The 26,441-nt window shown below is 39.5% G+C and overlaps 1 protein-coding gene across 1 annotated transcript; it reads right to left on the reverse strand.

Moving 5' to 3' along the window:
- Positions 1 to 3,620: 3,620 nt before the first annotated feature.
- MPP3 (MAGUK p55 scaffold protein 3) lies at positions 3,621 to 23,793 on the reverse strand (the record flags this gene model as incomplete). Its single annotated transcript, XM_082010764.1, has 18 exons — positions 3,621 to 3,800; positions 4,759 to 4,881; positions 5,782 to 5,890; positions 6,678 to 6,771; positions 8,121 to 8,201; positions 8,886 to 9,050; positions 9,457 to 9,498; positions 11,220 to 11,240; positions 12,432 to 12,496; positions 14,270 to 14,466; positions 15,458 to 15,532; positions 17,081 to 17,166; positions 18,700 to 18,781; positions 19,733 to 19,870; positions 20,399 to 20,479; positions 21,785 to 21,862; positions 22,361 to 22,479; positions 23,769 to 23,793. 18 exons carry the CDS (start codon positions 23,791 to 23,793, stop codon positions 3,621 to 3,623), a joined length of 1,761 nt encoding a protein of 586 aa, XP_081866890.1.
- Positions 23,794 to 26,441: the final 2,648 nt, after the last annotated feature.

Below are 26,441 nucleotides of genomic sequence, written 5' to 3' on the forward strand. Positions count from 1 at the left end.
AGGGTGCACTCCATCCCCTGGTCCAGATCATTGATAAAGACATTTGTCCTGGTTTCAGCCAGGATAGAGCTGGTTTTCTTCACAGAAGCTAGTGTGAGACAGTGTTTTGGACTTGGGATGAGAAACTGTTGATAATGTGCTGATGTTTTGGGTTGTTGCTGAGCAGTCAAGGACAGTCCAGCTTCTTGTGCTGGCTGGCCAGCGAGCAGGCTGGGGGTGCATGGGGAGCTGGGAGGGGACACAGTCGGGACAGCTGACCCAGACTGGCCAAAGAGATATTCCCTATCATCTGATGTCATGCCCAGTACATAAACTGGAGTTGGCCGGGGGGTGGAAATCGCTGCTCGGGGACGGGCTGTCGATCACTGCGTGGTGAGCAATCGCTGTATTGGGCATCACTTGTTCTTGTACATTCCTTTGTTGGTATTATCATTGTTGTTTCCTTCTTTCTTTCTGTCCTATTAAACTGTGTTTATCTCAACCCAAGAGGTTTTTTTTTCCTAATTCTCTCCCCTGTCCCACTGCGGGGGGGGGAGTGAGTGAGCAGCTGCGTGGTGCTTAGTTGCTGGCTGGGGCTAAACCATGACAGTCCTTTTTGGCGCCCAACGTGGGGCACGAGGCTCGATATAATAACAGTTGCAGGTCACAATATCAGTTTATTTGATTTGCATCATGCTCTCGTCTTTGCTGTACATGTTAAGGATGTTAACTGGCCAACTCCAGCTGAGGGAACTGGGGTTGCTTAGCCTGCAGAAAAGGAGACTGAGAGGAGACCTTATCGCTCTCTACAATTACGCTCTACTACAAAAGGAGAGTGTAGTGAGGTGGGTGTTGGACTCCCAAGTAACAAGGAATAGGACAAGAGGAAATGGCCTCAAGTTGTGCCAGGGGAGGTTTAGATTGCGCATTAGGAAAAATATCTTGACCGAAAGGGTTGTCAAGCACTGGAACAGGCTGCCTGGGCAAGTGGTTGCATCACCATCCCTGGAGGTGTTTAAAAGATTGTGTAGACATGATGCTTAAGGACATGGTTTAGTGGACTTGGCAGTGCTAGGTTAATGGTTGGGCTGGATTATCTTAAAGGTCTTTTCCAACCTAAATGATTCTACGATTCTTCCTAATTTTAGGGTTGTAGTGAAGAGGCATATCTATTAACATTTGGCAGGGGAAAAAAAAAAAAACTTGCTGCGCAGTACACTGTAGGTTAGCCCTTGCTGCTCTTGAATACTTTGTGCCGAGTTATCAGTGGTGAAACGGAGTCATCACTTTGGGCTGGCTTACACTGTGGACCGTTTTTGCAGTCAATGGGTCTCTCTGCAAACGCTTGTTCCTGCCCAGATTCAGCAATTGCAGGGCTAAAACCGAGTTTAATATAAAATGTGCTGGTTATGGAAGACTTTTCACTAGGATGAGGCTGTCTATTGCCAATCCCATTATCAAGTTATGTCAGAAAAATTGTCCTTGTTTTAAAGACGCATGTTTTGATGATTCATCTTAAGTTAACTTATATTGGTGGGAATGCTGTCCCGAGTACCACTAGTGATTTATCAGGAGTGCTACCACAACATGGCTGAAGGCAAGGTGTATATACTTCAGCCTCACTTTGGAACTACTCTAGCTTGTTCTCTGCAAAGCTGTTCTTTGTGCAGCTGTTTTCTTCTGTGGAAAGTGTTAGATAGCAACTTTGCTTCTTACCCTTAGTATCTTTCTTACCTAGTTTTCTTTAAATTAAATCTGTATGTCTTGCAGAGTATAAAAACCTGCTTGTAATCTGCAATGTAGATCTATGGTGAGATCAATGTGCCCATTTCATATTTTCATGAAAGAACTAACTTTGTTTGAAATGCTGTTACTTAAATAGTTTTAAAAATATTACACTGTTTTTCATAGGCTAAAGATATATCACTTGGCAATGTGTCTCTCATAAGCCACATTACTTTTGGTGACTGTACTGGGACAAGATTGCAGAGAGCTAAAAGGCAGAGCTGATGCACCACCTGTATGTGAAGGAGTCCTTGTACCTTTCCTGAGGTTACCAGTTTGTCAGCGTATCTGCTCTGACAAGCCAGAGCACATATCTGTGAAAAGTGCTTATTCTTGTAGGAATGGGAACCTCAATGCCTATAGGCAGGACAGTACATGAAAGTTGCCAGGGTACACATTTGGAGAAGATGGATATGGGCAACTGTCCCACATAACTTTCTGGGCTAGAATTAATGTAGAATCACTGACACTGGTGTATAAGAAACATGCCTTTAATATGCTGTGGTATTAGTTTTGCTAAATGCAGTGGAACAAGAATAACATCACACTGTTAAGACGCAAGGAATGAGAATGGTGCACCAAAAGGTCGTCTTAAAGGGCACAGTACCCAGGAAATATTAGACCCCAGCAGGTAATGGAAAATAGGAACTAGTTTCAGCTAACATGCACCTGTACACTACTCAATTTTTTCAAAATCATTATAAAGCGTAGGTGCTTTCAAAAATCATTTCTCTGCCATTTCTTACTAACACCCATCCAAAGATACCACATATTAAAATCTCCTGAAATATATACAAAGTCCTCTAACAGTTAATGTTTCTTCTTCAGGACTTGATGTAGCTAGTTAGATGCTCTGGAAGCCTTTACCCAACTTGGAACAAAGGTAGTTGGAAATGCTGGAAGGATGATGATTTGGACCTGTAGCTCGGCTACTTGGTACTTCAGCCTGTTCCTTTTAGCACCCTTTTCAGAGCTACTATGTTGATGTCAAGGTGGTATCCCATCCAGTAGCATTTGCAAAGCTGTCTTGTAGAAAATATGCTCCTTAAGTCCTGTTTTAAATCATGTGCAGTTATGTTAATGTGGACTAAAAAATGCCTCTGGTTTATGAACTGTCTAGTCACATGGGTGTGTTCAACACTTGTCCTGCATCAGCAGAGAGAGACTGGGGGAGTGGGCATAAGCTATGAATGAGCAGACTGACCATACCTGTGCAAGGCAATGTGGAAGCATTGGGACATGTGGGATAAATGTTAAGGAAAAACCCCATCTCTCAGCCACTGAAACATCTACAACTGGCCTACTCCATCATTGGAAAGGATCCTGAGTGAAGGGAAACATGTTTTGCTGCCCTGTCAGCCAGTTGAACGTTTGAGTAACTGGCAAGGGTGTAAGCATTCTCCAAAGGACATCCCTCCCAGGATCATCTCAATCATTCTGCTTCTTCTGTAGGCAGACTGGTTCCTGAAATGTAGCTTGTTCAGATGCCTTAGCTCTAGCCACAAAATTTGTGGCCAAAGGATGAAAATTCCAGCTGATTTGTGTCTTAACACTACTTAAATGCTTTGGAAGTGTGGGACCCTCTGTGAAACTTAACTGTACAAAATGTACTATTTACAGTCTAAAAGTCACTCCAGTCTTTTACTGATCTGTTTAGTCTGAGTCTTCACTCTTAAATGACAGCTATGCTATTTGAGATTTTGTCAGAAGCTGACTTCTAGTTTTTCCTCATACAGTCTTTACGCATTACCTTCTAGATAGACCAGCAATGTTGAAGTTAATGTGACATATTTCCCTTTTCTAATCCATGTATTTACATTTTTATACAATATTTCCCTTAAACAGATGATAACAAGCTATGACCTAACCCAGCTGACTGGCACCCAAAATGAATCCTTGTTTAGTTTTTCTAACACAGTTTTCAGCTGATTACATGCACTCTGGAGATCTTCTTTCACCAGTACAGTGTCAATTAAATGGCCATACTGCTCTTCAATGAATGCTGCTGAATTAATAATTTCCTGCTGTTCTTCATCCTGCTGATCAACATGAGAAGATGGTATGAAATTTACTGCATATCTTTTTAATTACTAGCATTTTAAAGAATATTAGCACTTTAAAGTAATTAGTCATTACTTTGAAAGGAAATGAAATGAGCTGCTACCATTAGGAAAGGTTATGTAATGTAAGATATTACAGTTGAGATCAAGGAGGGGTATGGTACAGCTGAAATTTGGAAGGCTGTTTCAAGAATTCAAGAGGTGATAGGGAGGTGGAAAAAACATGTTACAGGAGGGACATAAGATGGTGACGCTGCATGTTATGAAGTTAGAGTCACTGCCTAACCTAACACCTGAAATTCATACTCCTCAAAAGTTGAAAAGGACTGCTGGACCCACTGTGCCCAAGTTCAATAATTTTAAGGGCTTACATGAAAACTTACCCAGTGAACTAAGTTCTGTTAGGTATGAATTCAAGCTCAGGTCACCCAACGTAATGACGTTACGGCACTCTCAGTATTACTGTTCACATTTACGTGTCACCAGTTTGCAGTTGGACTAGGTTTGATCCTTGCAAGACATCCACATGCTGCATTTTGTGTGTCCATGCACTAACAGCCTGGGTGGATGTCACTCTGGAGGTATCAGGACTAGGTGGCTACCCTTACCATTTCATGGGACTGCTCAGAAATGTAAAATGATTATTAGTTTATCTGAGTTCAGTAGCAGCTTCCTGTGCTGCAGCCTTGACTGATGTACACAGATCTACATGCAAGATGAAGCAAAGTGCACGTTACTTACATAGTCAAGTTTTAAGGAAGTCAAAGATCTCATTCTAAAGTTCCAGCTGAAAGGCTGTATGTGCACAGGACCCACTTAGTGCCCCATTCTGACTCTCACTGTCATGGAAGGGGAACTCTTCCATATCATAGAAATGCTAGCCCAAATACTTCTTTCACATCTAATAAGAAGAGATTAACATTAGAATACTTACAAGGGGGGCTGAGATTTCTTCTGACATGGGAGATTTTAGGACACATTTTTTCTTTTCTGGAATGAGAGGCTTCACAAAGATAACATAAGGCTTAAACTCAGGAGTCCTCAAGTGCTTTACCGCCTGCAAACAGATGTCTTTTGTTACACCATTTAAAAAATTTTTTTGGTGTACTATGTGTCAACAATGTACTCGAGCTGCATTCAACAGTTTCACTAGTATACTATACAGATGTATAGTACACAGGACTATATAGTCCTGTGTACTATACATCTGACCATGGTAACCTTTTGCTCCTCAGAAAAAAAGGTTAATGTCAGTGCCCCGGCTAGCTTACAAGAATACCTGAGCTTCCTGGAACATGTTTCAACTGCAGACCTGCCTTGCTATGCCTTGCGATACCAGGAACAAGGATCTGGCAAAAGATACTGAGCAAAGTACAAAAAAAAAAAAATTGACTTGACAGGCAAGTTACAATTTGCTTTGCTTAAGAGGCCAAACACTGGAAATTTTAAACCTGGAATTCATCTGAGGTAGTATTACAAGTCTTTTCCTAGCCCAGTTACAAAATCTGAATCAAAATTTCAAAGATTAACTCCCAGCACAGTGGGACTGAGAGCATACTGGCATTGGTTACACCACTAGCAACACTTCAGAGGCAAAAGGGACGAACAAGAATGAAAAACCCATCCATGCTCTAAGTATTCTCTCTAAGACTTGAACAGGCTAGGACAGTGATGCACATTTCTCCCACAGCAAGGGAGAAATCCCACAGTGAGAACTGGTAAAGTGTCATCTAGGATATATCAACTAGACATCTAGGAACTGTAAACACTGCACTGCTTTCTAAAGAGCCCTGTTCCTCTTAGCTAGTGGTCAGACCACCTGTTAGAAATGTAAGTTCTGAGGGCATCATTGTTCTTTGCAGAGCAAGTAGCCACAAATGGTATAAACATCAGTTACTTATGCTGGCAGCCTAATAAGAAATACTTGCTTTCTTTTAAAATAAGCTGCGGAACTTACCTCAGGTACCACATCTACCAAACAAACCTTCTTTTTGGCTATCACAGACCGGATTGCCTCAAGACTTGTACCATACAGATTTTCTTTGTATTCTCCATGTTCCACAAATCTAAAAAAATCAATACAGTTTTAAATGCCATCCACAAAGAGTATTTAACTTGCAACATTTGCTGACTGTTTCCTGAAGTCACAGTAGTCAAATGGGGTAGGGGAGGAGGGAGGGAAGGGTTTCTTCTTTCTGATTTTTTTTTCCCCCCTTCTGGTTGCTTAGTAGCAATAGTCATCTTCACATGTCACTAATAGCTAATCAGCACTACCAACAAATAAGGAAAAAAGTGCATTAATTCATCTGACTGATGTGCAAGCCTGACAGAAGAAACAGGATGCTTTTCACAGAAAGTAGAGCAAAGCTGGCAAGGAAATGGACTCCAATTCTTTCACCTTCTAGGAGACCAGCCGAAAATCCGTACTTTCAGGAAACACAATCTTACAGAAAGTCCTTTACATCCATGGATTCTGCCTATGACACACTTTAAAGTGAATAAAATTTGTTACCCATCATATTAAATGTAGAATAAGTAGGCCCAACTAACTATCTGTTACTTTTACTAGATTAAATTCTGGCCAATCGTACTACTTGCGATACGGAGCCTTAACTTAACGTACTAACTTACGATCCTCCTACTGGTCCTATGTTTTTTCTAAATTGCTTCTCACTAAATTTCTGAGTTCATGCTAACAGTCCAGACTGAATGAAGAGCTTTTCATTTGGAAAGCTGAACCCTTCTAATACAGCTCGTCCAACTTTACACCTGATTTTGGTATTCATATGATGTAAGATTTAACTAGCAATGTTTTTAAAATACAATTACGCCAGTATTTTAAAATTAACTTACTTGTTTTCCTGCACATCTGTCTCAAATGATTGCTTAGAGACAAAATTGTATTCTACTCCCTCTTTCTCATGACTTTTCTTTGACCTGGTTGTATCTGGAAGAGAATGGAAGCAAGACACAGGAAACATATCAGCCTTTGCAAACAACTATATTTTCTTGTTTAGTTCCAGTCATGTTTTCATGACCTCAAACAAGATAGTTAAACACTGGCAACTTAAATAATAATATAAAATATAAATCAAACATCATAATTTTGTTTTAATCTCAAAAATTCTAAGACCAAAACTGAAGTTGCTTTTTCCCCCAAGTGTGCTATAACTAACACAAAAACTAGAAGGCACACTTCTTACACCTGGTAGAAGCAGCAGAGTGTATCTTACAGAAAACAGTATCTCTTAACTGTTCGGAGAACTGGACTCTCATTTTCTTTGAAAATTAAAAATAAGAAATACAAGTCCTATTACGTTGTCTCTGAATTTAAAGAATATCCCTGGCTGTTTTCCCATGCTACTGTAAAACTTACGTAATCATGTGTGTACCCTTACCTTTGATGTCGTAATTTCTTTTAATAATTGTTATTACTGTGGGAGAAACTTTGGTGATCATTTTACAAATGTATGCCTGGCCACAGAAGTGGTCTGCTATTTTTTTGTGTACATGTTTAAATTCAAGTAAAAATTACCCATGAGTTCGACTGCTAACTAATTTAATGCCTGCCTGACAGAGTTTTATTGAAAGTCTTAAATAGCATATAAACAGTGCCCTCAATGTTAATTTTTTGGTTTGCAAAATCAGCTTGTTGGGAAATCCAAATATTGATGGATTTTTTTTTTTGGCCTTTTTTTTTTTTTTTAATAATCCTGAAAAAATTTTCAGTATAACTCCAGCCACAAACCCATGCAGCAGAATCACTAATTTCTCTACCACTGTGACTGGCTTGTTTGAGCAGCCTAGATATACTAATCAGCAATTTAAAGTCTTGTAAAAATTTTGACTTGGTTTATTGCTGTCTACTTTTTAATTTATTAATATATTTAATTTATTTTAAACTTTGGCTGGTATGATACTCTGAAGAAAAATCATCCTCTTTTAAACCCACATAATGTTTTGGCTGAATCTTAAGATACTGTTTTTTCACACTAGTTCTTTTTGCAATTTACAATCTTATTTTTTCTTCCTGAACTCAGTTTCTCATTCTTTTAATCAGCTGAGTTGACAGAATGCCAAAGTGTATATGTGCCAAGTTATGCAGTGATCTATTCAGCTATTAAGGGCAAACACAGTATATTAAATGAGAAAAATAATTTGAAGTACTTCTGAAATATGCATATAATCAATAGTCAGAACACAAATTACCATTCATCAATGCAGCTAGTACTACACTATTAGACAGCATTTATAGAATAAAGTAGCGATGCACAAAAATCAGTAAATTTTACTCACGTGGAACTGCAACACCATACTCCTGTGGGTTCTCTGACACAACCTTCTGCTTGAGCTCACTTAATTTGGCCCCCAAACAACCTAATAAAATAGAAATGACTAACAGATTTGTGTGTGGAATGACATACTGCAGAGAGTAAATAATACCAATTTCACACAAATAATAAGATACAGGAGCATGCTCGAAGAAACCTGTACATGAGAGACTTCACGACCCACCACATTCCCCTTTGAAGAACATCATCAGGAACAAACTGAATTCTTTGAACAGCTGTTGGACAAGCATTTGTCAGTCACTAAGTCAGAAAATGTGTAATCTTAGCAGTCAGTTATATGAGATACCCTTGGTTTCTGTGACATTCTGGGAAACTCGCCTAACACAAAGCTATTAAGCACACTGAATTAAAATTGCATGCAAAATTTTGTTTGTTAGGTAATTCTAACATCTATCTTTCCATCAATTGCTCTGACAACATAAGTATGCACATGTTTGAGTGAGAACCAATGCAAAGCTAATCACAAAAATGAGAAATGGTCCTGCATCATTATTTTGAGAAGGGGTGGGTTGGGGTTTTTTTTTGGTTTATTTTTTAAATGTCATTTAAAAGAAGAAAACAACTTCTGACCAAAACCAGAAAAGCCTTTCAAAAACCCCACAAGAACCACAAAAACCAACACCAAACACCTAAAGGAAGCCTCTTGGAGTGCAGGTGATAAGGGAAGAAGGAGATAAGTGAAAAATTTTGAACCGATTGTGTATCTTACCAATCAAAACTACCAGCCTCTGCTGTTCACCAGGATGATGCTGATATTTTGTGACTTCTTCGTATGTTAGGAACTCTGCTGTGTCTGCCTGCTCTGCTTGCTTGCCTTCACTCAGATTGTTCTCCTTCTCTTTACGACTCAATCTAAAGCTCCTGCGTAAGCCAGCTGTAGAAGAAAACAAAAGATATATTAAACCATGTCTCCACTTCCCTCAACTTTCAAGCTTGTTCAGCTAGAAGTTACTCTGTCTTTGAATGAGTTACTCTCACAATTTTTTTTAATAATCAAATCAGTGCACATATGCTAATCTTATAGATGAAAAATTTGTGTATCAGGGAAGAAACCAAGCACCCAATCTATACTAAAAACCCCTCATATCACCTTGAATTGCCAAGTGTTGGCTATGCCAAAGTCCAATTATGCCTCTACACAGAGATAATCTAGTTTATGAATATAGGGAAAATTAATTCTAAGGTAAATAAGCTAGTCTTTCTTCTTTTCATGGTGTTTTTTGAGGGTGTGTGTTTGTTGCGGGGGGAAGGATGTTAGGAAACAGATTTTGGTTTCTCACCTATGTACTGTCCATTGAAATATCCTTCGCAGTCACAGTCCTCTGTAAATTAAAAAGCCGGGGGGTGGGATGGGGTAGGTGAGGGCACAGGGGAGAGGAAAGTGAGAGGGGAGGAGGGAAATACCTTAAACAGTGCTTGCGATACAAGTCCGGCTTACTGGTGAGGGAAGGAGAAGTTTTATATCCTGCATTATATGCACACACTTAGTTCTAACACAAATATTAATGATACAAAAAATGATGTGCCTTGCCTAGTGGTTTACATTTAAACAAATTCTTGATGTCGATATTGCACAAGAGAATTTTACATCTCGGTATTTATGGTTCACAGAATTTATGCTCTTCAGCATTCATTACATTTGATCAGTGCTGCTGCTGAAAGTATAATATTCAGACCTGGGTGGGCGGGTGGGGGGGTGGGGAAGACTCCACAAATACAGAGCTCTTTTTTTTAAATGTATGACTTTATAAGTGAGTATTGTGTAAGAATATTGCCTTTCCTGACATTTCAATATCATTTGGGCTTGAAAAAAGGGAATTGGAGTTGACTGAAATACGAGCTCTAAACACCTTCATTTTGACTAAGCTAAATCATCATTATTAAAAAGGTAAAGATTTGATGCTTTTGTCACATGCATATATCTAAAACAATATGCAAATTTATGTTAAAAAAGCCAACCTATGCCTCCTCAAACTATGACCACCCCGAAGGCCCCTAAAAGTATTCAAAATAAAACCAAGATACTTAGCTGCAAAACACTATACTGCAATCCTAAAATAAATACCGAGTTCTCATACTTCCTGAAAGAGGGCTACCTGACTTGTTAAAATTTAGGCACCTATGCCCTGCAATATCTACAGAACTCTACTCATTTGAAGGAGGTGGTGTATGGTTCTGGGACAAGACCACCCATAGGCAAAAATATATACAGCTTAAACCTTTAATAAAATGTGCCAATCCAGAGAAAGAGCTTTGGTTTTTAATGAATAGTTGCATGCAGATATGTAATCAAGTAATGCAAATGTGTACTTATGCCTACATTAACAGAAGATACTAGTAGCAACATACGCCTATCCATAGCTATCTTCTGTTGTTGCAGGTAGGCTCTAGTTTCACACTCGCACTTCAACAGGGTATACCAGTCACGGTGAGCTAATTATGATTAGTACTTTCACCAAAGTTGATGGAATACCAATACTTGGAATATTATTCTCAAGAAGCAAGTGTAATGTGAAAAATAAAAATCACAGCATGCATAACTAAACCGAAAATACCTGATATTTGGAAAGGTGTGTGATAGGGACGTATAAACTGCGTGAGCCCACCACAGTTGCTCATAATGACGCAGTGGCTCATAATGAAAATAACAAAGAAAACAGTCCAAATGAACAGTGAAGAAAAATAAATTTGGATTGATGCAGGTGCACTAAAATGTTAAACCCAAATATTTCATTATTTAGAAAAAAAAATACCAGCTATAAAGACTGCATTTAATTTGCAGCTCTATCAATCTTATTCTGAAACCTACAGAACATGTAAATGCACATCAGAAGACACAAATCTCTTGAATCAGGGAGTAAATTTGGAAGTTATCATTACCTAAGTAACCAATCCAAATTAAATTAAATAACAACTTAAATAAGACACTGCTGTAGGAACAAGCTAGATCTACTATGCCCTTTTCCTGAGGGCTTAGCAGGTATTTTAGAAAATGCATTGGTTGTTTATATTCAGACAGCCTGTGAGTTAGGAGAGTACCTACCTTTATCAGAAGACTGATCATCTGTAGTTAGCATGAAAGGCAAAGTTGGTATGATATTAAAAGACTGGCAAATGATTGAGTAAAATTAGAGGGAACGGAAAGGAAAGTTATTCTGGTCTGATACGCTTAACAGACTTTTCTATCTTAAAAAGAAAAATGCAGTAATGTACCCTTACCAACTGATTAAAGACGTTTTGGCTAAAATTTAGTAGTATAACTAGTTATCAGCTTAATTGTTGTGAGAACGTCTGACACAAAGTCTAAGTAGCAATCCTCATTACATGCCTCCTAACACTGAATGTAACAAAACTAATTTGGAAAAGGTTCATTTAAATCAGTAATGCTATTTTATAATTTGGTTAAGCATCCTCCCTCCTCTTTGTAGCATAAGAGTGCCTGTATCTCCATACCTGTATCTCTTCGTGAGCTGTGCCATGCACCACAGGCCAGACGTTCACTTATATCACTGAAGATGGACAATTTCCAGATTACTAGTCTACATAGGGCGGCACTCCTAGCACAATGTCTAGCTTCACACAGTCACAGGGCTGCCCCACACATCAATAATAGCTGTGCTGAAGTACCCAAGAGCAACAGGAACATTAATTTCTGGTATAATACAGAATGTCTTCTGCCTGTCATCACTGACTAGCAATTTCATCACAAGTAGCAGTTTTTGTGTGAATAATTCACTGACAGAGGCTTCAGAGCTGTAAACAAGAATCACTTTAAAGTCTAGTTAAGAGCAGCTCTGTAATGCTAAGCCTGAAATGCAGATGGTATTGCCAGCTCTAATGATTTTTATCCTCCTTAAAGCTACAGTTTCTTTTCATACGAGCTTAGAGTAATTTCATGCGCTTATGTAAGAATTTCAAGAAGTGTGCATTGGGTTACTTTTGCAGCTCTCAAGTTTCACATCACAGAAAAAATGTGAACACTAGCAAATTTTAAAGCATGCAAACAATATGTAAGGCCTCATGTTCTTGAAAGTAGGATGAGATGGACAGCCGTGTTTTTTTGAAAACACTAGGCACCAGCAACACTAGATAAAGCTCAAACCCATATCCTCTCGCGTGGCAGCTTGTATCCATGCAAATCAATCAATGACAGATCACACAAAATATATTCAAACACATCATTACTGAAGTAACAGAGAAATACTGAGAAGTTGGTATCAACTAAGACATTGCTGAAGGAACAGAACAGACTTACATAATGGTTTCTTCACAGTTCTGGGATTCTGCAGAGTGCCGATTGTCCTTCTGTAAGTCAATCGTCTAAATAGAAAATAACTGTACTTTAGCCATGTAAGCTCAGAATTATAAAGAATTTATAGCATGTTATACGTATAGCATTGAAAATAAAGAACGAAATAGTGCTTTTCCTTGAAAAATATAAAACGTCTCTGATTCAACATTTTAAAAGATTTTTTCTTTAAAACTATGATGGTCCCAGATTGCTACTGGTAAGTGACAGAGAGAAGATTCTAAAACATTTTAGGCTTTCATACATCTGAGCACAGAAATCAATAGCATGTTACTTTTATCAATGTCATTTTTTTTCTATTTCCTTTTCCCCACCCAATCTTTTTTGAAAGAGTAAGAAAACAACTATTCCATTCTATTCTATTCCATTCCATTCCTGCTGAGAATCCAACATCTATTTGCCATTTTTACAAAGGATGGACAGAATTCCTGTCTGCCACAATCCTAAAACTAACAACCTCAAAGAGAACTCAACAGTAGATAACCTTTGTTCAAAATGACCACTACAGCTATGCATACTCAGAAATTATCTATTGCCTTCCAGATCAGTTTGGAATTCTCTGCTATTTACTAGTAAACAAACCAAGCTTGTGTGAAAACGTAAGAACAGGGTATCAAGTGAGATTATCTGAAGTGTTAAAATCATGAACCAGAGCTCAATTCCCTATCTCCAGGTCTTCAATTTGCTCAAAAAAACCCACCTCTGCCACCCCAAAAACCCAATACCAAAAAAACCAAACAAAGCAAACAAAAATCCAACCCCCAAGAAACCTCTCACTGTTGGTAAAGGAAACTATACTTTCTTCCCAAGTGTTTGGTTTTTTTTTTTTTTCAACAGACCAACGTTTGTAACAGACTAAAGAAAATGCTCAGGCATTTACAGAGTCACTCGGGGTTTAACAATCAGCGAGGCAATTTCTATATCCTTGCATACATTGAAATGTAGTTTACATCTGAAAAAAAGCAGACTGCAGTGCAGCAGCATCTGTTGATACATATGCATGCACACAGAGAGAGGCAGCTGTTCAGGCAGTCTGCCTAGTATTTCCAAGGAGCATTCATACAGTGGAACAAAGTCCTTTATTAGAAACCTTATGAAAATCTTAAGAGGCCAGCGATAGAATCAGACCTGCTTAATTCGTAGATACCTCACCTTTGTAACACCTACAATCCAAAGATGACACATCCAGTACTTCAAGAATCACACAATGAAACCAGTGGCCTAAATCAGATTCCTTCTTAAACATAAGACTTTTGTACTGTAAATACAAGACTTGAGGGATATTTTTGCTTTAGAATATACAGATATCTTGCTGTAAAAAGAGAGAAACTTCAAGTTCTAGAAAGTATCCAGATCCAAGCTAAATACTGTCTTAGAAGCCAGAAGAGAGATCAGGTATGCTTTTTTTACTACTACTACTACATGCATAAATTCAAAATTGTTACAATAAATCAGCATTTCCTCTTATACTATGGAAGTACAAGTCTGAAATCCAGTGTCTCCATAAGCCAAGAGAGGTCAAGAAACTGATATTCCACATTTAATTTCATACATGTTTGTTTAGCAAGTGTTTCTGTCCTCATGCTACAAAACATAAGTCAATGGCAAACTAGCCAAGGAAAGCTAGGAACTTTATTATATAATTCAAGAAGATGAAGCTTTTCAACACTTTCCTCTAAGCATCTGGTATGATCTCTGCCCTTCATTTACTGTGAAAAAAAGTATCATAAAATCAGTGTGATGCTGTATGTGTGAAAAAAATTCTGTAATCTTCATTGACAAACCTTTCTTGGAACTGTTTTGAGGGGATCAAGCCTGCTCTGAGGTTTGTATCTCCAACACGCTTTGCTTGCCACCATGTGGGATCATCTTGGCTTACAACTTCTAGGATGTGTCGTCTCTTAAATGGCAGCCCAGCCTCCTGGCAGGGAATCGCTCTGTCTTCTTTGGGATTGTAGCAGAAAAGCGCCCTCATGAACACCTTTAAAAGAAAGTAACACATCCTTTCTTCTTGTCCTATTTGGAATTTCAGACTACCTTTAAAAGGCTTCCCCAATGCTTACACTGCTCACTATATATACATTTCATCTCTCCTTTATGCCTTACAGTACTCAAAAATACTGAAACCTAGTAAGCTGCATCTGTATTTTGACTTACTTCGGCAGAAAAATAAACTATCTTTCAAGCACATACACAGTCATTAAATATAGACATTGTGGAACACGAAACTCGAAGTCCCCAGAAACGCAGTCTACGTCAGTACAAAGTGTAACAAAGAAAAAAAATGAAGGAGAGGGAGAAAACAGTAAAACAGGATTTATGGCAAAGTTGCCTGATTATAAAGACTGTCCATAAAATGTTCTTCTAATCCATCAAAATCTACTATTCAACTTTGGATTTGTATCTTACCACTATTTAAACACATCACTTTTGAAAGTGATTTGTGGGGCTTCAAGGAAAAATTTGGCAACTGAGAGCAGGGAAGCAGAGATAGAGGTAAGTCATTGCTGATCAACGGGGGCAAATGAAGCACTCTGAGAGACGTGTTGATATTTGCAGTGGGCTAATGGGGGTCAAATGATGAATGCAGCTCTGTTTGCACATAGGTCTGTTTTGACTCAAGCAAGTGGCAAAATGCCCAGAGACAATGGACAGATAGCAGCTGTCATGGTAAGAGGAGACTGGCAGGAACTCCAATTTTAATTACATGAACAAAAACAAGAGGTTAGATTTCAGAAATGCTATGAAAGAACATGTGCCAAGATGATGAAAAAGAGAAGTCATCTAAGTAGTTCTACTGATTAAAAGGGCACCACTGCATTTTACAACAAGAAACCGCTCTACTATCTTTTTAGTTCAATTATGGGTCTGTGACACTCCTCACTGAAACAGCAGGAATCTTGCATTTACAGAGAGGCCACCATTGCGTAAATATGAAAACACGTGCTTCAGTAGTTCACTAAGTTGCGTACCTTGCTGTCTTTTAGACGATCTTCTTCTTTGATGGCTGGAATTATTTTTAACGTTATTGATCCCTGAGACTGAGCCTGAGAAAGACAGAAATGCTTTTTACTTTGAAAGCAGGACAAGGACACAATGCAGACTACGCAAATTCCAGTTTAGGAGCTAGCGTCTGTCTCTGCTTCTCAGAACTTTAATACGCCAAACTAATATGCTATTTAACTTCATTACAGAGACTATCATGATGTTCCATGAATCCTCCACAACAGTGTCTTCCCCCTGGAGACATCCACAGTAACTACCTGGCTAGAACATATTAAAACCTGCATTACAATTCTTTCATTTGCTTTTAACAACTTCATGAATTTCTGGATTACAGTTCACAGGGCATTAAATACTTCTATGGCTTTTAGTACGACACTAACTTAAGATTTGCAGACTAACCATTTTAAAGTGCTGCTTTGAAAAATATTGCTGTATTTTCCCACACAGTGGCTAACTCACTAGGGTGAAAGGTAAACATCTACAAAACAAACATCTACTTTCACTCTAAAAATCTTTGCTAGTAAATATCAATTATTAGTTATAGTTAAAAAAAAAAAAAAGCACTTCTAGGTGCTTTGGAAACCTACAATAGGTTTATCTGTTCTATTTTAGATGCCTTATTTTGGATGAGATGAACGGTGTCCTAGAGAAGCCTGCGATTCTTCACAGATTAAAAAGGAAACACGGACAATCAGCTTGGACAAACATTTGTAGCTCTTCCTCAAAAAATAAACTGTGAATAGAAAACTATTATGTTGCAGGCATTTAAAATGGGACAGAAGAATAGCATCCCAGGGTCCCCACAAATAAAACTTTACACAGTATTTCAAAATATGATTTTGACCTGCCTCCCTCCCTGCCCCCCACCCCCCTCCCATTTAAAAGCAGTCATTCTCCTTAGTCAGGATTATTTTGATCTAAATTTAAATTAGGTGATGGAACCAATGGCAGATACTTCGGTCTCCTAGTGTTGGTATTCTTGTTACTGTGTCCCTAACTCTACTCCACACCAAGACAAGGGGGAACCAAGCCACAAGAGGGGAGTCAGACATGAATAAGCATGAGAGCTATGACATTTTCTGCAACACAGCAGGCTGACCACAGATGTGGAGGTTTAGAAAGAGTTACAAAGATTCGTGGGCATTAAAGAAGCTTGAAGCAAGAATTTGCTAACTTTGCAAGGAATCTGCTGGCAAATAACAGACTGACAGCTCTATTGGACACACAGCATAGACTTTCTTCAGCTTCCTAACATATCATATTATGAATAAACTGCTTATCTTCTAGGAACTCACTTTTAATTTGCAATTTGCTTGTCATAAACAAAGCATGAAAGAGAAGTTCTTGACAGAACAATGTGTAACTTTCTATTTTTATCTTACTTGGTACCGATTCAGTTCACAGAAGTTTCTGAAGTCAAAAAGAGAAGACTAATCCACTGTGAGAAACAAATGTCCTAATGCAAAGACAAGCAGGGATTGCATCTTTTTGCTCTATATGTATTTTAAACTCATAGTTAAATTTAATCATCGATTGCAATTACTAGATCACTCAACAGAAAACATCTTGAAATGAAAATCAGTGCAGACCAAAATCTGACTTATTTCTTCCGGTCGTTTGTGAAGCACAGTAATACCATTGACTTCTCTTAGTTCATCTCCAACATGGACAAGACCTGAAAAGATGGTAAGTAAATTAAAGTAAGCCTACAGACTGGAAAGCACCACTCCTCTGATGTCCGACCTAAGTCAATAGCATGTACCTCCTTTCCTCCCTCCCCCAGCTTAATGGATTTCCTATGACAGGCAAGTGACCTCTGTTGGCAATGTGCTCTGAAGTTTCCCACCCTTATTCCAAATGGCACTTGTTTAAATGCAGCACAGTCTCATAGGAGAGCAGCGTGGAGATACACAACATGTGGCAAGATACTCTATAAAATCACCATCACTGTATTTGGATAAGCATTAAGAATGCAAAACTGGAATCGTTGCATAGGGATGATCAAATCTTGTGGAGTCAGGAGACACGTTGCTGACTATAAAGGCAGGAATGACATGGCCGTCAACTGACACATCAACACTACACAGTCCCAGAAAGAATGCTGGACTATTTTTCTTCAACAAGCCATGAAGAGGCCCTAACAAGTTTTAGGTTTGTTTATCCAGTTCAGCAAGAAATGCTGTACTTGTGTTATATAACTACTGTTAACTGACATGAAAGAATTTCTCAGTACCACAAACGGAAAACACCACGATACACTGAATAAACCAAGATACTAGATTAAAGGTAAAAACCATTCTTTTCTTTTCTTTTCTTTCTTCTAAAGCTTAGACCTACTTCTCCCATCTCTGTTGGCATTTTTCCTAGTGGCTATTTTAAAGAAAAACGTATCTAATTAATTTAATAGATTACTGACAAAATACAGAAATGCTAGGTGCATGCTCTAGCAGTCAGTTCACATTACATTTATTAGATTACATTGATTTGAAGAATGATAACTATCAAGAAGAAAGCTGTAATTAGCTAATATTTTTTCATCACAGTAATTCATTAATTTTTGGATTGCAGTACTTGTGTATTAGAAGTGTATTAGAAAATACTTGTGTATTAGAAAAAGTGCATGAGCCTTGCAGTCTATAAATCTCATATAAGGCCAATTCAGCCTATTTAATAAAATCTGGGTGATCACCTTCTAGAAAAGGGAAGGTCAAACCATGTACGAATTAACCCTGTAGATCCTGAATGCATGCTGAATGACAGCCTACAAGCAGAAGTCTCTCCTGCCATTAGACACCTGAAATTCAGTTATCAAGTGAGCTTACCATATGTAGGCTCCCTTTATAGTCAACAGGGAAGAAAGGCATGACCTATCCCATTCTTAAGCTCATAAGGATTTGTTCTCCATCAGCATCCATCTCCCTTCACTGACTGCACAGAGAGTCTACATGCTAGTTCAGACTTGACATCTAACAGTTGCCTATTAAGATTTCAATAGGCTGTCATCTTTTTTTTTAATACAAAATAGTCTATGCATATATTAAATACACGTCTCCAACGGACTGGTTTTAGAATGAATAACCATCAGACTTAGAGATTATCGCTCTAGGTATGTGTGTACAGTACGCGCACGCGTGTGTGTGCATAATTCTGGAAATTTTAAAGCAGTTTACAAATGCAAATCTAAATCTCCTTTTCTTCAGAAATTTACCACTGCGATCAGCTGCACCACCTCTCATGATCCTTGCTACAATAACAGCTCCTGTATGCTCATCTCTTCTGATGGTAGCTCCCTGAAATAAAACATACCCCGCCCCCCCCCCCCCAAGAAACCATCATAAGAAATTTGCTTAGAATACAGTGAGCAGTGAAATAACATGTAAACTAATGTGTCCTTTTTAACTGGAATTAATTTGTTCTATAAATTTTGTCTTCCCTCTTGACAATTTTCATCATTCAACTTTTGCCTGTGACCATGTCATATGACTGTGGGAAGGTGCACACACCTTCCTTTCTGCCATCTTTGCCGAGTGCTTACACTACCTATATTATTGTGGCAATCAAAGTCACTCAAGTGTGCAAAACAGAATTTCTTACAAGAAGCTTTCTCCATGTGCCTTCTTAATCTGTGTAGAATACAGCCAGCATTTTTACATACAAGAGCAAGGAAAGCCAAGTAATTAGATCCCCCCCTCCCCCGGCAATATAAAGCTTTAATGAGGAATTAAGCCACTGTTCTCTTCTACTACCTACTGTCATATACAAAAAGCACTTTAGCAGATTTCTTCCCTGATGCAATTGATCTTCTTAGGAAATCAATTCTTCCCCTTCCATTTGTATAAAATCAGTACCTTGTCAATATAATGTTTACATACAGCTATCAAACATACTCTTACAATACATTACTGACTTTCATGCAAATGAAAAAGGTATTAATTCATTGAATGTTAGCTACAATATGAAAAGAACTATTAATAAGCCTAATTGCTTCAATATACACCGTTTCCTCAGAGATTGTGTTCCCTGCATTAACTGGCACTACAAACCCATGTCCATAAAGCGTCTCACACAAAATTGCGAAGGTGTATTTACCAAAGTTTTCTTTTTATGTTATTTTACTAGCTTAAGAACACTACTAGTTTTTGCAGACTATTTGACGACATCTTCAAGTATCTCCTCCATACTCACAATAACGCTTTTGCACTACAGAGTTTTATGACTAGAGATGGGTTATTTATATGTACCAGAGGTTCTTTATTTTTCACTAGCCGAACAATTTTCACTGATTCCTCATCAAAATCATCATCAAAGTTATCAGGTAGAGGTGGAAGGACTGGGTCAAAGTTCTTCTGTGCTACAGTGTCATGTACTACAAGCATTGCCTGCATAAAGGAAATAAGAAACAGTAATGTAATGGGGTAATATTACAGCTTCCGCTACTTCAGCGAACCTAAACCTCCTGCTTCCCATCCTCACCATAAATCCCCTCAAAGAGATTCAGCAATTATCTTACCCATCATGTAAACTATATGTTGGCATATGTCGATATTTAAAGTAAATCCAGGCAATAACAAAGCTCAGCCTAAAGAAACTTACAGAACGAAGGTGGACTACAGAAAGCAAAAACTTGAGAAATGGCATCCTTTTCTTTTCTGCTCCCTCAGAAAATATTAAGGAGGGGAGGGAAGGCAACATGGTGCATTACGCACGAAAGGTCTACGCTGTGTCTTCTCAATCCCCTTTGCATCCTAAAGCCTGTACAGGAAATCACAGTGGAACAGAACTACAGATTGTAGGAGGTTTTCCTTTCTCTTAGGGACCCTCCACTGTAACTTTTCCATTACAAAATGTTCTACTGGTATTCTCCAAAGGAATTGCATTAAGGTCTCTGGCGTGTAGTTTTTTTTTACCCTGAGATGTGGTGTTGACAACAGCTGAAGTAGCTCTTTCTCTTCATTATTCACTGGTGCGGTCTGCAATTCTTCTATTACCTTTAAAATAAAAATTAGCAGCCTCAAAATAAAAAGGGATTCCATCAAACAAGATCATACATTTGCAACTGAGTGTTTCTGGTGAGTGTTTGCTAACTTCTATCATCCTTCAAAGTAGTGTGCACAGATCAAAACCGACCCAAATCAACTGTGCACGAATCCTAAAAGAAATGAAAGCTTCTTCATCTCTCTTATTTTTATTAGATAGTGCAGGAAGACTTCATCAGAAATAAGGATCCTAGCCCCTAAACATATATTTTAATTATATTGGCAGTGATTCCACCAATGTAATTTCAGGAACAACTTCTGAAATTTTAAATTCAGAATCCGTAAGTGGTATGTGAAACAAAACTCTTGTGCTTGTACTATGACAAAGGAGTTTAATCCTCTCTGTAACCGGGTAGCATTATCAATGTGGAACAAGTTTCCTTGTTGCTCTGCGAAGCCTTGATACCAAAATATCCTCTGGAGTCTCAGGTCTTCCAAACAAAAAATCAGAGAAATAATGGAAGCACTTCTGCACTAGGCTGGGTGGGTGGAAAGATAAGCGGGGGAGGGAAGAGGAAGGGAAAAAGGGGTTGAGGCAAGAGAGATTTCCTTTCCCTGTAAAGGGTTCTAGATAGGGAAGTCGTATGGTCCTGTACAAAACTTGTCCACCACTGTTTAGAAGATGGTAATTTTGTATGACTTGACAGGCAGCAGTGTCAAAACTTTTATGGAGGCAGCAGGCAATTTGTGGGAAAAGGGGAGCGGGCGTATGCTGCCGGTAAAGATGGGGCAGTGGGGTCTCCTGGCTTTGCAAAGGGAAGAATTCTAGCTCCCAAACCTTCCGCAGCTCTTTGCTGCGCTTTGGAAAGAAACAGGCACAAGCCACTTGTAAAAAGCTGTCAAAGGCAGCATAAATTTCACTTCTTCAGGCACGCAGCACGTTTCAAACAAATCTAAGATAAATCTTTGCTCTGTGAACAGACTGGGGGATGAACTGATTGAAAGCAGCCCTGTGGAGGAGGACTTGGGGATACCGGTGGATGAAAAATCAGATACGCGACAGCAATGTGCACTTGCAGCCCAGAAAACCAATCGTATCCCAGGCTGTGTAAAGAGAAGCATGTCAGGGGAAGTGATTCTCCCCCTCAACTGAAGCGATTGATTTCACTTCAATCATGAGTGAAACTAGCCAACAGATTCAAAAACAGCTGGGAAGATGAGAAATATGTACACATATAGCTCAACTGCAAAGCTTTGACTTGTTAGAAAAGCAGACTTAAATAATAGGAAAATAAGGAGACAAGAATATTTACTCACATCTTCAACTAATCCTGCTGCACTGTGTAAAACAGGAGTTGGACTCTGTCTTTCATAATGACGGAGTTTTTCATGAATCTGAAAAAGATTATTCAGGTGTATTACTACAGACAGATACAAAACTTCCTAAATATACCTACACTGGAATACTTTTATATTTAAGGAATATAATTTTCCTGAGATAATGTGTGAGAAGAATAACCTCTCTTGGGGTTATTTTTATTTTGTTTAGGAGTCTTAGTTTTCTTTTTGCTCATGCTAGTTTCACAGACAGAAAATCTGTTAAGACTTCAGCAGTATAAGGAAAAAACAAAGCCATCTCACACTGCTTTTTAGTGATGGGGCACTGTATCTGCATTTTGGCAATCAAGGCAGAAATGTTTTTTCTGAACAAAACATGTTAACTGCCAATGAATGTTCCTATGTGCTTAAATAAATACATACTTTCGTCATAATCTAGAATGCTACAAAAAAAAAAAAAAAGAAAAGCTTTGACAAAGTAAACGATTGATCAATCAAAGGAACAGAGAATAAGTAACCCGTAAGAAAAATGTACATTCATAAATGAACTTTTACCTTCATCAGATAGCTGAGACTCTTTTCACTGAAGACATCTCTAAGGAATCCCATCTCCTCTTTATGATTTGAATCAGGTCTTAGTTGAGATGTCAAAAGGGCCAAAGTTTCATGCAATCCTAAATTTAAATTCAAGGCAGAATAAAAGCTTTGTAAAGAGCATGTCTCACAGGATCTTCTATTGCAGACTTAACATCAACTACATTTACTTGGGTACCATCTTGGTGATCATTAAGTTTGCAGAGAAATTCGTGCTTATCTTCCACTCATTTTATAATACTCTCTTAAGTGGCAAACACAGCTTAAGATATAACATATATCATATTAAGGCAAAAGCTACCAAAGCAATATATATTTTTAAAGGCATTAGTTTTGAAGTTTCACCCTTCACATTAATTACCCTTTGTTTCTAACAAACTTTCAGTTATTAGAATGCCACAGCTGACTCGCAAAATGACTGAATTAACTCCTTTGTTGCACAGCTACCAGCTCTACTTCCTGAGCAACTTTGCTCACAAATGCTATCCTGCCCTTTCTACCTCTGAAGCACCTGTGTAGAAGTCAGGTCTGACCAGAGGAGGAAAGGACTGGCGTACATTTCCACTGCAATGGAAGCAAAGCCTGTGGCTAGTTTACTAAAAAGTGCTAAAATCATCAATATCACAATTTTGCAGTGCGCAGGGCCAGACAAACGTTAGGTTTTTCCTGATGGACCATGACCAGCAAAACAAACAAAAACCCAACAAAAAACCCCACAAACCAACCAACCCACCCTGCCCGCCCCAAGCCAATTAAAAACAAACAAACAAACAAACAGAGGGGTATGCTAAAATTTACTTTTACTATTCTCTCTGTGAACTTTAGAGTGTATTTGGATCCAGGAACACTCAAAACTCACTTCTGCTTTAGAACTCAGTATCACTAGTGTATACTACTTCACCCTCGGTAGCATACTGGAGAAGCTGGTTAGAGAGCCTTCAATGGAATCACTGGTTTTTATGTCAAAATGAAGAATATTAACAAAGCTTACCAACACCTATTCAGAAAATTTTCAGAAGTGGCACAGCAAGCAGAAGAGATTTAAGGGCTGACCTTTAATAAGCATGCATAGAAGCCACTGTTTATACTGAGAGGCCCAAAATTATCCACAGGAGCCTGTCTACCAGCATATATTCAAGGGCTCTAGGATTCTTATGAAACTAGGTGTTTCCTGAAATCTGATTAACCGTATTAATTTCCACCTTTTATACTCCACCTTCCCTGTCTGCTTTTAGGTAATTGCTAAGAAATCTAGCTAAACTATCTTAATTCTACTTTATTTAACTCCAATTTGAATTCATTTCCTGTGTGAAACACATACTCTTAAGATTTCAGTCACTGGTCTGTTGAAAGCATGCAGATTAGTTACCTGAGTCTTCCGAAAGCACTGGCATGGCTTTGTTCTTAATCTTAAAGACAAATGTTCAACTTAAATCAACACGATTGTTTCTTCTTTCTGGACTGCGATTCAGAGGCAGTCCTGAAATGAGCAAAGATAATACCTAAGCTCAAGCATGTGAGGAAAAAATGGCAATCATATAAAAATAGTATGTTCCTAGTACATTCTTCTCTCAAGTCTTCAGTTTAACCTGAATCAGGCAAAGTCCTGCAGTTATTCTGCTACGCAAGTAACATGAAAAATATTATGTTCTATAATAACCATATGGTAACTTGGATAAAGCTGATGCTGAAGAGAACAGATGCTTCCCTACTCTATTCTGAAGATAGATGGTTTTAGAAGGCCTAAGTAACTGTCTGAAAAGACAGAAAAGAAGAAGGCATGCCACACCAATAACTGTCTAAAAGCACCAATAAACACCATCGGCACAGAAAGAGAGCATGCAGGAAGATGCCGTCATAACAAGTAGTTCTGGGGCTTCCTAAAAGCACACCTCAAAGGAATCTACATTCCCCTGGCATTCTGATGCAGACAACATTACAATTACATGCAACTCATTAAAGCTAGCAGGAGTGTCACTCCATCAACCTTGGTCACAGGTACTAAGAATGCTACAACAAATAAGGCTACTTCCATTGCTCAAAAATTCCACTAAATGCTTTTATTGCCGATTTTTCTCATCACTGACAGCAAGTGACTCCACAGCAAATTCATTTCAAACCACAAACTAAATCTCCGCTTATAAATGCCAGTCCAAGATGAAAAACTTGGTGTGTTCCAGAGCATTCAAAATCTGATTCATGCTCATAAAATTAGTCAGACTAATGCTTGCAGAAAAATAGAGTCATAATAGCACGCAAAAAGGATTAGAAAGAAATGTGGGATACTCCAACTCTTTGCTAAATGCAATAAAGGATGCCTCTTGGGTTTCTATTTGTAGATGAATCTCTGATATTTTGATCACATCACACAAGTTTTATGGTTTTCTGATTCAACTTTATTTTGATTAGCTGCCTGAAAATACCGCAGTACTGCATGGCAAATTAGCATATACCAGTTTAGCATTTCTTAGACTCCTAAGTTTCTCTACAACATACTGAAATGTTAAGCTCGTAGTCACCTGTGTTTTGCACCCCGTATTTTCTACTGCTACACTTAATTAGTTCACCTGGGTATCAAAACGTAACTGAGTTCTCCAAGCAAGTGAATTGAGTGTTGAGATTTCACTCTAATCCATGGATTGTACTCAAGTGTATTACGTATACTATACATTTATTTATTTAACTTTCAAAAGCATTTTTATTACCTATTGCTTTGAAGACATAAACATTTCACACACACCCCCCCTCCCACTTCATACCAAAAGAAACGTATACGCAATTCATTCAACTGCCCCGGTTCCTTGACTATTGCATTTCATTTGGCACGTATTTAAAATACTCTCTAGTTATGAAGAAAGGGAACTTTGATTGCGTGCTCTGTCTTTGTAAGAACGGGTGCTTCCTACAGTCAGACTTATTTAGACCAAAACCCAAGAAACCCGAGTTATTTTCCAGAATCCTTGCAAAAAAGCATCCTACATAGGAATCTTCAAAACGTATGTTTTAACACCTCAAAAACCTGACGGCAAACTCAGGAGCACCAGAATTAGATGAGTTACGCACAGCAATCAAAATGGAGGCTTCCCCTAGAGGCATACCCCATGCTCTATAAAAATCCTGTTAGCCAGGACTGATTGGAATAAACAAGTCTCTTCGTCCGAGCCCCCACAGCAGGCTCGCAACTCCACGGGCCCGCGCTCGGGACGCGAGGCCGCCCGTGGCCAGCGGTCTGGACTCAGCCGGGCGCTCCTCAGGCGACCGGGGGGTTTGGCGGGAACCCGAGGGGCGGAGCACGGCGAGGCGGACCAGCTAGTCCGGCACCACCGTTCAGAACTCTCCCACCCCGGAGAGAGCTTTGTATACGCTCCGCCGAGCTCGGACACCGATGACACTGCCGGCGGCAAGGCTAGCGCGGCCGACCTTCCTGAAGGCCCAGCCGCGAGCCCAATGTGTACAGAGTGAGGTGACGCCCCGGACCGGACTTCCCACACGCCGGCAGCGAGACGTCGTCTTTCAGACCTGCTTTCCCAGCCGCGAGGCCAGGCTCTGCGAGCGCCTCTCTGGCACCACCTCCGCCACCCAGAGGATTCCGCAGGGCTTCTGCCAGGCCCGGCCCCGAGTCCTCAGGCTCGGCCACAGTCCGCCAGGCAAACCCCAGCGGAGCCGCGCGGAGCCCGCGCCCCGAAGGCGCCTTTAGGGATCGGCCCGGCGCGGCCCGGCTAGGCCCCGCCGACTGCAAAATGGCGTCGCCCTCGCCCCCTCTGCAGGTACAGAGCCGAGCAGCGCCTCAGGAGCAATGCTGCCGCCGGGCGACCGTTACCTGCGGGTGCGGGCGCGGGCCCGGGCGGCGATAGTTGACTGCCCCGGCGCGCCGCAGAGCAACTCCCCGGCAGTCGCGTCCCCGTAGCCCGCTGCGCACCTCGCCCATGCGCCCTTAGAGTCGTTCTACGCACCGCCCTCCTCCCTCCCCCAACGTGCCCGGGGCTGGGCGGGCGACCGAGCCGGGACCGGGGGAGGCTGCAGCTTGCCTGGGGAGTCGTGC

The sequence above is a fragment of the Phaethon aethereus genome (assembly GCF_964289735.1).
Source record: "Phaethon aethereus genome assembly, chromosome: 25".
Lineage (NCBI taxonomy): Eukaryota > Metazoa > Chordata > Aves > Phaethontiformes > Phaethontidae > Phaethon > Phaethon aethereus.